This window comes from Pimephales promelas, chromosome 2 (genome assembly GCF_988280905.1).
Source record: "Pimephales promelas chromosome 2, fPimPro1.hap1.1, whole genome shotgun sequence".
Lineage (NCBI taxonomy): Eukaryota > Metazoa > Chordata > Actinopteri > Cypriniformes > Leuciscidae > Pimephales > Pimephales promelas.
Genome location: NC_142770.1, coordinates 24,045,814 through 24,059,708, shown reverse-complemented (window position 1 = coordinate 24,059,708; position 13,895 = coordinate 24,045,814). Strand labels below are relative to the sequence as shown.

The 13,895-nt window shown below is 37.2% G+C and overlaps 1 protein-coding gene across 4 annotated transcripts in view; it reads left to right on the top strand.

The window, feature by feature from the left end:
- The window catches only part of grm7 (glutamate metabotropic receptor 7), a 293,924-nt gene that overhangs the window by 117,852 nt on the left and 162,177 nt on the right, over positions 1-13,895 (top strand). For all 4 annotated transcript variants that reach the window (XM_089118031.1, XM_089118019.1, XM_089118020.1 and 1 more), the window contains exon 2: positions 12,166-12,382. In XM_089118031.1, the coding sequence (XP_088974157.1) occupies positions 12,166-12,382 (217 nt within the window). The remainder of the gene's footprint in view (positions 1-12,165; positions 12,383-13,895) is intronic.

Sequence of the window (13,895 nt, the reverse complement as noted above, 5' to 3'; positions counted from 1 at the left end):
ACTAAATTATTTTCACTGTAGTGATTATTGACATTATGATGTTTTGCTCCCCTCTACTTCACCCCAGGGAATTCCACGCGCTATTGTCCATGTCGTATAAACCGTGTCAAGGAATTGAAAGCGTGCTGCTTTTCTTTCAGCTGACAATCAGTGAAAGGCGTGGAAGAATGGGCACTTGTAATGAAATCAGTGATTTACTGCATCTCCATTGCAGTGGGTCAGATGATTAAAATCCACAGCCGCTAAGAACCAGGCAATGAACTTCACATCAATGCCACTAGCTGCATATTAATTTGATTTCCAGAGCTTGACTCATTCTGGTTCCTTGTGTCACGCATTAGAGATGCCAGCATGTGGCATGGTCGCAACATTTGTTTTGTAATTCTCGATTTGTTGACATAGACATTTGTCAGAGACCTGAGTCATGCGGCACCGCTTCGTTACATTATTGTCGAAGCTGGCTTCTTTTGCACCAGCCTTTAGAAGCCCAAGCATTTCTTTTTGATTTATCTAGCCCTTCAAATTAAGGGTCAAGGATTGACGCATTCAATGCATTCTCACACTAGGGCGTCATATAGTGACGCGTATACATCCAACACACATGACACCCTTTAGCGTCAATATAACACGCTAAGGTTATGGGTAGGTTTAGGTCTGGGGTTGGGTTAGGGTTAGACCACTAGGAGGCGCCTTCTGTCCCATATATATCTGCGTCTCATATTGACTCTAGAGGGTGGCATGTGCGTTGGATGTATACGCTTTGTCAAAAGCGTCAGTAAGTATATGACGCCTTGGGATGAGAATGGGCTTGTTTGTCAGTTGGCAGTGGCAAATTCCTTGTGTGAAAGTCTACTGAAATGGGTGGTTGACAGTGTAATACTTCTGGTGGTAGTTCAATGTTTATGGCACAGTCAACAGCGTGATATAAACAAACAACATTTCAACAAGAATAGCCATTTCTTCAATCCCAAAACCATTCACTCAAGTTGTTTCAAGCAGTATGACGGTAACACTTTAGAATACTGTATCTTACTTAATAAGGAATTATTGACGAACTAATAGGTAATTCTTCATTAACTACCTCTTCACTACTGTTAACTAATCAGTATTTTATGATTGTGTTAAGTATCAGTTAGTTAATCAATAACTAATGAATTCTGTCATACCTCCTGAAGAACTACTACTAATTATCTACTAATTAAGGTTCAAGAAAAATAACTAAGAAGTAACTACTGAACAGTCATACAAGACTAACCTCAGATTATTTGTATATTTTATATACAGTACTGTGTGTGTGTCTGTTTTCCTCAGCATAGAATGCCACTGAGTAAATTCATGTATTTGAGGCAACGACTGAGGGAAACTGAAAATATAGGGAACTTATTAGTAATTAATAAGTAACTTTTAAATAGTTCTTCAGGAATTTCTTAGAAGCTGGAACAGTATTCTAAAGTGACAATACAGGAAACCCATTAGTAATTAATAAAGAATTATCAAATAATTATCTAGGAATTAGGCTACTTATAACCTGAAACAGTCTTCTAAAGTTAAAATATAAGGAACTTATTAATAATTAATAAATAATTATTAGATAGTTCTTCAGGAATTACTTAGAACCCGAAACAGTATTCTAAAGTGACAATATAGGGAACCCATTAGTAATTAATAAAGAATTACCACATACTTCTGACTCAAATCAAACTTACTGTAAAAATTTTATTTCGTTTTAACATGTATACTACTTTTTACATTTAAACTAATTTAACAAACATTTTAGAATAAAAAAATACTTGACTCCATAACCTGCCCATAACAGTGCACAGCTCTGAGAACAGATTTTAACATCTGATGTAAATAGATTTAGCTAGCTACAGGGTAACTGACATCGTGTATGTTGCCTTGCATAAAACAAAATGATTTACAGCACAGTAATGATTTTATGGATTAAATAAAACGTACACAAATCTGTATTTCGCTAAAGAAATGCACCAAATCGGCGGCGCTGAGAACTCTCCAGAGGAGGATGCAAATGCCCGCGCTCCTGCGTCACCAAATCACTGTCAAGTCAAGTCACCTTTATTTATATAGCGCTTTTTACAATACAAATTGTTTCAACGCAGCTTCACATATATAACAGGAAAACAATGTTATAATAGTATTGTTAAAATTAAATGAAGAGTTCAGATGCAAAAGCCTCTAAGTGCCATTTGAAATTTTCTTCTAAAATGATCGTTTTTATCAAGCTTGTATATTTAAGTTCAGTAATTTCACTTAAATGGCAATGAAGATTACTTATTAATTGTCATTTAAGTGAAATTACTGAACTTAAATATACAAGCTTGATAAAAATGGTCATTATAGAAGAAAATTTCAAATGGCATTTAGAGGCTTTTGCATCTGAACTCTTCAAATGTTAAATGTCCCCAACTAAGCAAGCCAAAAGCCAATGGCGACAAAGGCGAAGAGAGGCGAAAAAGGCATCAGTGGCAAGGAACCAAAACTCCATCAGGTGACAGAATGGAGAAAAAAAAAACCTTGGGAGAACCCAGGCTCAGTGTATGTGGCTACCGCGATATTGCCGGAACTTGAATGGTGCAAAAGAAGTTTAAAATGTATAAGAACTAAGTATAATAATAAGCTGTAATATACATGATATGTTTTTTGCTTATTTGCGGATCAAAGCCTATAGGTAAATGTCTGCACTTATCTTTCTTATTAGTGCTGAAGAATGACAAACTGACTACTGTGTATGACTGTTAATTAGTAGTTACTTCATAGTTATTTTTCTTGAACCTTAATTAATAGATAATTAATAATAGTTTTTCAGGAGATATGACAGAATTCATTAGCTATTGATTAACTAACTGATACTTAACACAATCATAAAATTATATTACATACTGATTAGTTAACACATCTTCCTTAGTAGTTAACAGTAGTGAAGAAGTAGTTAATGAAGAATTACCTATTAGTTCTTCATTAATTCCTTATTAGTTATGCAGTGAGTAAGATACAGTATTCTAAAGTGTTACCAGTATGACCTTCTTTCAATGAAAGTTCATGCTACGTTTTCCTAGTATTTTGCACTAGGTTCAGTTATGCAACTAAACACTTATTTGAAGCATTTTTTAGTGAATTATGGCTTAAATTCTTGCCTGTTCCTGCCATATTTATTCAGTCCCTGGTTCTTTTTATTGAATAGAAATGAGTAGCGTGAACATTTGTCAAAGAGAGTTGGAAATGACATGATAATCTCTTTCTTATCTTGATCTCTCTCCAGTTACAAATTCAACCTTCTAATAAGTTCTCAACCACCATAAAAGTTAATGTCACCAGTTCTGCTCGTGTTGGGTGGAAAATAGAGGTGGAGAAAATGTCACTGGAAATGTCATCTACCATGTCACACGTCCAATGCTGTAGCCTCGGCCCGCAGTGATTCTCCATTTCACTCATGTAGAGACAACTCCACCTCCGATCAATGCAGGGTCAGCCCATTGTCAAATACCTCATCTGTTTCTTTTTATGAGTGCTGTCAACACACCTGACCTTTCGAGTGGATGCAAAAAATTACCCCCAGTGGTCATAAGGTGGATCTATTATCCTGAAACTCATCTGTCTTTGGCCCAGGCAGAGGACTCCAGGGTCATGACCGTATTAAGCACTGGCAGGTGACAAAAACCCTTCAGGTTGTTTTGCTCGCCAAATGTTGACTTATGAAGATATGTGTTTGGATGAGTGACAACCCTCGAGAGGTGTTTACTAGGCTCACAAGGAAGCTTTAGATAAAAATGATAGCAATACTAAATAAATAAATGAAAATGGTGATGTGAAGAGATATGCTGCCTTACTTCTAGTGGCTTGGTCCAGACATTTATTTGAAGAAGCTCCACTCAATATGGTTCTTCAAATACAGATAGCAGAGCACTGTTGTTTATGGATTGAGTACTTTCTGAGGGGTTTGATCGTAATTCAGAAGTGCGAGGTGGTATGAAGTAGGCATGTTGTAAATGTGGCATAAATTGGCATAAACTTTAGCAGACTGTCCAATAACTAAAAAGTTTTTGTTGTTTGTTTGTTTTGTTTTGTTTGTTTCTTATTCGGGAGGGATCCAACCAAGCAAAGTGCATTGATTAAATGATTTTTAAGTTTCCCAGTCTCAGAATTATCTGATCGTTATACTGATCATCCCACTTCTGCCGCCAAATGTTTCTGTGACCGCAATAATCACCTTAGAATGAGAAAGCAACAATATGCCACAAAATTCTTCGAGCTCTGTTTGTGGGGTTGAATAAAAGACACCTTCACCTGATGGATGCCCCAACAGGTCACCTTATTCTTACACCTCCTGACTTGACACAAGACAGGCCCTCTGGATTGCTGGGACACAGTAACAGCCACCTTCAGATCAGTCACCCTGATAGACAAGATAATGGAGTCCGATAATGGGGCGCCATCCCTAAGCCGAACAATGTTCATCACAGACCTTCCTGTCATCCGCACAGACACATAAATACGCAGTTGACAGCTTACAAGGGCTAAGGCTACGATCCAGAGCCTTGATATTATTTGTGTGTCTGTGAGAGAGTGTTAAAGACAAGAGTATGAAAGAAAGATTGAGGAAAGAGAAGGGGTTTTGGTTTTGAAAGCTCTAGGCCTCACCTCAAGCCGATCTCTGATATGTCCTGTTTTGGGGGCTATGAGATCTGTTCCTTCTGACTCCTTGAGCAGATAGTCAAAGCTTGCTGCAGGCAAAGGAAATCATCTTTGAATAGAAAGAGTTTAAATGACGAGTTCTTGCTTCAGGACTCGACTTGAGGCAAACTGTAATTGTTTTAGTGATGGGGGTAGTGCAAATGGTGATGGTAGTGCAAAAAATGTCTTTCACAAAACAAACAACTACATTTCACAACTTTCACATTTTTACTTTTACTTTTTAGAAATACAGTGGGACCCAAAAGTACTTAGTCAGCCACTGATTGTGCAAGTTCCCCTACTTAGAATAATGAGAGAGGTCTGTAATTTTCATCGTAGGTAAAACTCCTAAAAAAAAAAAAATCCAGGAAATCACATTGTAGGATTTTTAAAGAATTTATTTGTAAATTTTGGTGGAAAATAAGTACTTGGTCAGCCCCAAAGCATGATGTTTCCTCCCCCATGCTTCACAGTAGGTATGGTGTTCTCGGGATGCAACTCTGTATTCTTCTTCCTCCAAACACGACAGGTTGAGTTTTTACCAAAAAGTTCTATTTTGGTTTCATCTCCCAATCATCTTCTGGATCATCCATATGCTCTCTGGCAAACTTCAGACGGGCCTGGAGATGTACTGCCTTAAGCAGGGGACACGCCTGGCACTGCAGTATTTGAGTCCCTCTCGGTGTAGTGTGTTACTGATGGTAGCCTTTGTTACTTTGGTCCCAGCTCATTCATCGAGTCCCTCCGTGTAGTTCTGGGATTTTTGCTCACCGTTCTCATGATAATTTTGACCCCGTGGGATGAGATCTTGCGTGGAGCCGCAGATCGAGGGAGATTATCAGTGGTCTTCCATTTTCTCACAATTGCTCCCACAGTTGATTTTTTCACACCAAGCTGCTTGCCTATTGTAGATTCCCTTTTCCCAGCCTGGTGCAGGTCTACAAACTTTCTTCCTGGTGTCATTCGACAGCTCTTTGATCTTGGCTATGGTTGAGTTTGGAGTGGGGAGTGTTTGAGGCTGTGGACAGGTGTCTTTTATACAGATAACGGGTTCAAACAGGTGCCAATAATACAGGTAACGAGTGGAGGACAGAAGAACTTCTTAAAGAAGAAATTACAGGTCTGTTAGAGCCAGAAATCTGGCTGGTTTCTGGCTGACCAAATACTTATTTCCCACTATAATTTACAAATAAATTCTTTAAAAATCCTACAATGTGATTTCCTGGATTTTTTTTTTCTTCTCATTTTGTCTCTCATAGTTAAAGTGTACCTATGATGAAAATTACAGACCTCTCTCATTATTCTAAGTAGGAGAACTTGCACAATCAGTGGCTGACTAAATACTTTTTGGCCCCACTGTATGTTTTTTTAAAATGTGTATACTTCAATAGAACTGTAAAGCAGCATTTTCCCAAATTAGTTTAAGACAGATTCTCTTAAAACAAGTTTTATTATTTAATTTAGTGTTACATAGATCTTGTTTTAAGGATTTTTAGATATTTTATTGGGAATGTAAGTAAGTACGTTTTTTTTAAGTGCTTGTGGAAAATCTTCTTGAGACTTGAGCACAAGACGCGGACTAGAAAAGTTTGAACCATCCTCATGATTCTTTACTCTTCTTTCCCATAATTCCTTGTCCTTTCCACATTGTATTTTCTTTCATCATTGCAATAACATAATTAAAGTTTAATATTCATTGCATAAACATGCTTTGTTCTGCCTTTTCTTTCCAAAAGTTTCTGAGATTTCCAAAAAAGTTATTCAGATATTCACGCTGTGAGAGCCAACATAAATGCGTGCCAGGAAAGAAAAAAAAAATTGCAAATAAACTGACAGCTTGCAAAATAGTTTTAGGACAAAGCATTTTTCAATACAGCACAGAGTAATTAAGGGCTTCCGTTTTCTTTGCAACCTGATCGTTACTGTTCTTTATTAACCTTATGTACTGTCTTCTGTCCCTTGTATATTTTCCTGCTTCCCAGATTTTTTAATGGAAGAGCTTAGCTCACCATTAAATCAAGCGAGATCAAAAGGCTAACTGAAATAAAAAAGCATTTTGCTAAACTTTGCTTGCTGATGTGTAAGAAGCCCTCTTCAGAGGAGGTAATTAACTTTGAGAAGAATCCATCTGGCCCAACTTGGTCAAAGATCAGGTAATCCCAGACCTGTGTCAAATGGAGGAAAGGCATGAATATAATTGCAAAGAAAACCCTGAGCACAAGTTGAGTCAAACTCATTTTGAAGTTTTCAAAGGATATGTTGAATTTCTTAGATGGCTACTGGGTCATTGACCTTTAAGATTGTGTTTTTCTAGGAACTAGCTTATCGCCCGACTAGACTGAATGTGTGCAAAGTCCCTTTTTAGTACAATTTCATGGAGTGGGAATGATTATTCATGACCTGTCAGTTTACTCAAATCACCAACCAGTGGCAGGTGGAATAAGTGGTTCTGTCGCATTGACTACCTCAAATAAAATCGTATTTGTCTTGAAAAGGACTTGCGGTTTTCTTTCTATTCACTATAGCCTTTTGACTTGTCATTGCAAGTCTTCTTTACTGCTTTTACTGAGTAAACAGAGAAAAGTGTCACATGAAGCCTGGGCATGAAGCATGATTTTGATGCCTTGATATAACTGGGATTTGGTCAGAATTTAAGTGCAAGACTTCTTACGCAGAAGACGTGACAAAACATCTGTCAGAAAAAAGAAAACGAGTCTGAATGTTGGTGGATAATGCAGGATATTGTTAGCTTGCTTCTGCAGATTAGCTCATCTGAAATTGTGTGAAGACATTTACATATTCAGTTCCCTTTAATGCTGAAATTTGACTCAAGGCAAGTTGTTATTGAACACACTGAAAAATAGCCTCAACGCTGTTGGCCCTCATTGATGATCTTCTGTGGTCCGATGCCTCAGCCAAGGATATTTTCATAACTTCATAACAAGCTTTGTTCCTGGAGGCAGTTCATCATTTCGAGAGGTTGAATCATCAAGTTTTAGAGTTGAAGTCATCCTTGATCCTTATATTATGAGGGCATAGGAGTAGAATCTGTGTGATTTTATGCTAAACTGTGTTAAGTGACCGTTTAGTGTTTGTGTAAATTCTCAGCATGACCTCTTCTGAGGTGAACGACTTAAATGCAGCACTCGCTGTTTCATTACATAACTCAAAAAAAACAATCAGTATATTATGCAGCTTGTCCAAGATGATAAATGTGTCGCTGTGGCCTGTGCCGACAGCTGGTGGGTGAAGTGAAAGTCTATTTCGGTTTGTTTCTGATATCTGCCAAACTATTTTTTTTATGCACAAACCAAACTGCAGTGGATGAGTGGATGTTTTTTGCTATACAATACAGTAAGGCTGGAATAGACTAAAAATACTTCAAAATACTGTGTGTATATATATATATATATATATACACACACACACACACACACACATATATATATATATATATATATATATATATATATATATATTAGGGCTGTCAGTTTAACGCGTTATTAACGGCGTTAACGCAAACCCATTTTAACGGCGTTAATTTTTTTATCGCGCGATTAACGGTCTTTTTGTCCTAGCAAACTTTGTAGTTTTTTCACATGCTTTTGCAACAGGACGCGGCATGCGTCCTGATCCATTTCGGCGTCTCGCGCTCGTCATCCACTCAAAGCCGGCTCGCAAGCCCAAACGTGTGTTTGCGGCGTGCCTGTTGTTTTGTTTATGGTCTTGATCCGCTTGCACTTTGGTCAAAGAAGCAACAAAACGTCCTCACGCAGTGCAAACCATTGAAATAAAAAGGGTTTCAGACCGCAGCGCAAGGATGTTTTGTGCCGCACACACTCGTTTCGGCTTGCGAGCCGGCCAAATAGTAACGTTACTTTTGAGTGGATGACGAGCGCGAAACGCCGAAATGGATGCCCTAAGATTCTGAACGGAAAGTTTCCTTTTAAAAAGTTGCCAAATTGTCCCATTGACAAGACCAAGTGATCTGTGTGTTTTGTCGTTGTGAACTGAGCTATCATCATCGCAGCACGTCCAGTCTGAAACACCCTCCGAAACACCACTTGATGATGGCCAAGCAAACACACACACACACACACACAGATGATGCGAATTCTCCACCCCCTCGTCAATATCAGGACCTCGTCAGTATTTCTTTCACCCTTTTATTGATGGACAGTGTTACATTGTGTGAGAGATTATTTATATGTTAGTGTGAAATTGAACACTATTCCAATGTTATTTTCAATAATAATAATAATAAAACATTTGCGATACAAGCCGATCCACTTTTCCATGTTGACAAGAGCATTAAAATGAGAAAAAATAATGTAACAAAAAGAAATCAAAAGACATTTAGAATAGATAAAAATGTGTGATTAATCGCGAGTTAACTATTAAATTAATGCGATTAATCACGATTAAATATTTTAATCGTTTGACAGCACTAATATATATATATATATATATATATATATATACAAAATAAATATACACAGTGCACCAACATATAATATGTAAACACAGACTTTTATTTTGGATCCGATTAATCGCGATTAATCGTTTGACAGCCCTAAAATATATATAGTCGCCACCAGTGTTTTTTGACCAAAAATGTCAAGGCCCCCAGAATATTTTCTTGTTTGAATATCTGAATATGCAAAGATCAGACCTTCTGCTTTTTAAACAAACAAACCTTGTTTTATTCAGATTCAGAACGAACATAGATGGAATAAATCAAGTCCATCAACACCTCCAAAGCTTCACAGTCCAGTAGTTTGTCATGGGTCGACATTTAGTAATATTATGCAGTTTTGATTTAAATGCTGCTTAATGTTGATGATCGCATTATTTTACATGTACATATGACATCGCTAGTTTCTGTTTCGTTTAGTTTAGTTTCATAGCGCCTCCTACCATATAACAGTGAAAATACAAAAAGCTGGAAATTTCCGTCAGTAGCGGGAAAGAGTTAATTAGTTAATGCCTTAACAATTCTGAATATACACTCAAAAGTTTATGCATTAATTAATTTGAAGGGTTTTGAAGTGGTTAACTTCTGTCCTGTCAAACGATTAAAATATTTAATCGCGATTAATCGCATTAATGTCATAGTTAACTTGCGATTAGTTGCACATTTTAATCTATCCTAAATGTCTCTTGATTTATTTTTGTCCCATTATTTTTTTTCTCATTTTAATGCTCTTATTAACATGGAAAAGTGGATCGGCTTGCTTTGTGCAAATGTTTTTTTATTTATTTATTTATTTTTTATTGAAAACAATGTTGGCATATACTGTGTTCAATTTCACACTAATTCTCACTCGGAGCAAATAATCTCTCACACATTGTAACATTGTCCATCAATAAAAGGGTGAAAGAAATACTGACGAGGTCCTGATATTGACGAGGGGCGGAGAATTCGCATCATCTGTGTGTGTGTGTGTGTATGTGTGTGTGTGCTTGGCCATCATCAAATGGTGTTTCAGACTGGACGTGCTATGATGATGATAGCTCAGTTCACAACGACAAAACACACAGATCACTTTGGTCTTGTCAATGGAATTTGGGAACTTTTTAAAAGCAAACTTTCCATTCAGAATCTTATTGGCATCCATTTCGGCGTCTCGCGCTCGTCATCCACTCCTGTAGTTTTGTTTCTGGTTTAGCTAGATCCCCTCGCGCTTTGGTTGACGAAGCAACAAAACGTCCTCGTGCAGCGCAAGCCATTGAAATGAATAGGTTTCATAGCGCAGTGCCGCGTCCTGTTGCAAAAGCATGTGAAAAAAACTACAAAGTTTGCTAGGCCAAAACGACCATTAATCAACCGTTAACCAACGTTAAAATTGGTTTGCGTTAACACCGTTAATGACGCATTTAACTGACAGCCCTAATATATGTAAGGGTTAATGCCCGACGAGGTGTCCATTGTCAGGTTTTAATGGACGACGGCGAGGCGTAAACCGGCCGACGCGCAGCGGAGGACGGTTGCCTCCGCCGAAGTCCATTAAAACCTGACAATGGACACCTCGGAGGGCATTAACCCGCTTATACCATGGTCACTTGCCAAATAAAACATTAGTTTATATTTTAATTAGGCTAAATCTAGTTTTTACAAATAATAACTTGCCTTGCCTGCCTGACTGTTTATTTAGCAACCGGATATATAGTCCGCTTAGCTCGTATCCCTTCAGTTTCACAAATGCATTTTTTTTTTCATGAAACACAAAGGTAGGCATAGTTTTTTTTTTTATTACACATAAAACAATTAATCAAACAACAATAAAAAAACAATTAGCTCTGATCTCCAGCGATTTGCGCTTAACGTTATAGAGGGCAATAAATTAATCAGATCAAAGAGAGGGTCATTTGCCTCAGGCTCCTTAGGCTTGAAACGCTGTAACGTTCAGCCTTCTCCTGCCTTGGTTGTCTGGACAGCTGCGTAAAACTCCCGCAGGGTCTCATTCAGGGGCGCGTTTCCCGAAAGCATCGTTATCCAACTATGGTCGCAAGTTACGTCGTTACCAATAGAGTTCAATGGAGCAGAGCAGCAGCGGTGTAATTTTCTCCGTTTTATTTACATTTTTTCTTTCTTCAGCAGCATACCAGTCGTCAAAGTTGCCATAGTCTCCATAAATGTTAAAAGAAATAGCACGAAGTCGCTCATTGTTGTATTAGGCTATAATATCTAACGTTAGATGATAGAGCATGTGACTGCCTGTTGCTATGGTTACTCACAGCCGTTGTAGGCAGCGCATTTATTTATTCATTTCGAATGGTAAACAGGCAGTTTCACCAGAACTACTTTACTAGGTGTCCTCTATCACTTTTTAACGGACACCCTGCAGCCAATCAGAATCGAGTATTCACCCAGACCATGGTATAAATATATATATAGGGTACTGGTTAATATAAGCTTAAACATCATGACACACACAGGGCTCTCTCAAAGAAGCGAATCCGCCGCTATGGAAACAAAACGTAGTTGGTCAACCAGACCAACCAAAGAAATGAACACACACACACACACACACACACAAATTAACATAAGGCTCAGGCTGTAACAGGTGTAGGTTCAGGATTAGTACCTAGTTATTAACCCAGTTATTGTAATAACTATAATAAGTACATACACGGGGAACAGGACTGCACCTGCTTCTCTGTAAAAGGTACAGTCCAAAAAAAGTAAAGAAAAGTGCTACCCTCACGTTATTAGAGAGAGATTCAAAGTCAGTGCAGCCTTGTCTCAATTTTCATTTCATAAAAGATTCATTGCAAGAACCCGCTGCAGACCAGCATTTCATATTATGACACGTCAAAGAGACAGACGGCAGATCCAATTGCCTGTGAAAGTTTGAGTAATTGACATTCAATACGGAATCATGACGGGGAACACTCTGTCATTTTCCATTATAGGAGCTTTCCAACCGCAGCGACCGCAGATCTAACCACTGTCTTTTCGCCTGGTTTCAGATCCCGCAGATCAGCTACGCCTCCACCGCTCCAGAACTGAGCGATGACCGCCGGTACGATTTCTTCTCTCGCGTCGTACCTCCCGACTCCTTCCAGGCCCAGGCCATGGTGGATATAGTGAAATCGATGGGATGGAACTACGTGTCTACGGTTGCCTCGGAGGGAAGCTACGGCGAGAAAGGAGTCGAGGCCTTCATGCAGATTTCCAGAGAAGCGGGTGAGTCAGACAAAACAATAAACAACAAGTCTTTGAAGATAAAGTCCTGAAGAACTCAAGGCTGTCTCTGCATGTGTAAACAAGTTTTGCAAAAGACTCTTTTCTGGTTGTTTTAATAGCAACCTTTCAGTTTAATCAATACAGTTTATATTTTTAAAGACAAGCCTTCTTCACTGTGACATGTTTGGATTATGTTACTCATTCATCTCTGCAACACAAAGTTGATCATATGACAGCTATAGGAAAACATCAATAGGAAAAATTTGCAGTGTTTACCTAACAAGATTTTCCCCTTTCAAATAAATGAATATGTGAACAACACAAATGTCTATCAACGGTGGAGATGTTGTGTCTCTGAGACACTTTTCACACAAAACAAAGCGCCCCAAGGAAAGAGGATTCCTTCTAAACTTCGCCCTCAGTAGTGAGTGAAGCCAATTAGGTTATACTTTATTTTCGATAGTCACTTTAGACTAGGGCTGGGCAATGATTAATCGCCTCCAAAATAAAAGTTTGTGTTTACATAATATATGTGTGTCTAGTGTGTATAATTATTTTCCATATATAAATACACACACATGCATGTATATATTTAAGAAATATTTGCATGAATATATATATATATATATATATACATAATTAAATGAAATATAAATATTAATATTTTATATATTAATTAAAATTGTTCTTAAATATATACATGCATGTGTGTGAATTTTTATACACAAAATAATTATACTTAGTACACCCACATATATTATGTAAACACAAACTTTTATTTTGGATGCGATTAATCGCGATTAATCGTTGTCCAGCCCTACTTTAGAAATTCTACTAATTATAAGTAACTTTATTATTTAGTACTATATTTATTTTTTACTTTATTTTCGATAGTCACTTTAGACTAGGACTGGGCAACCATTAATCGCCATTAATCGCATTCAAAATAAAGTTTGTGTTTACATAATATATGTGTGTAGTGTGTATAATTATTTTGCATATATAAATACACACATGTATGTATATATTTAAGAAATATTTGCATGAATATACTGTATGTATATATATATATATATATATATATATAAATACATAATTTATATGAAATACATTTTCTTAAATATATACATGCACGTGTGTGAATTTTTATATACAAAATAATTATACACACTACACACACATATATTATGTAAACACAAACTTTTATTTTGGATGCGATTAATCGTTGCCCAGCCCTACTTTAGACATTCTACTAATTATAAGTAACTTTTCAACTACATGTCAACTAACTCTCAATAGAGTATTAGTATATTATAGTAGACTGTTAGGTTATGCTTAGGTGTTAGGCTTTTGGTTAGGAGAATCAGTTTACTTGTAGTCGCCAAGTTACTTATAGTCAGTTATTACTTAGTCATATAGTAGTAGTAGTCAGTAGTCATAGCAGATATTAAGCTGACAGTCTACTAATACTCTAATGTCAGTTAGTTGACATGTAGTTGAAAAGTTCATTATA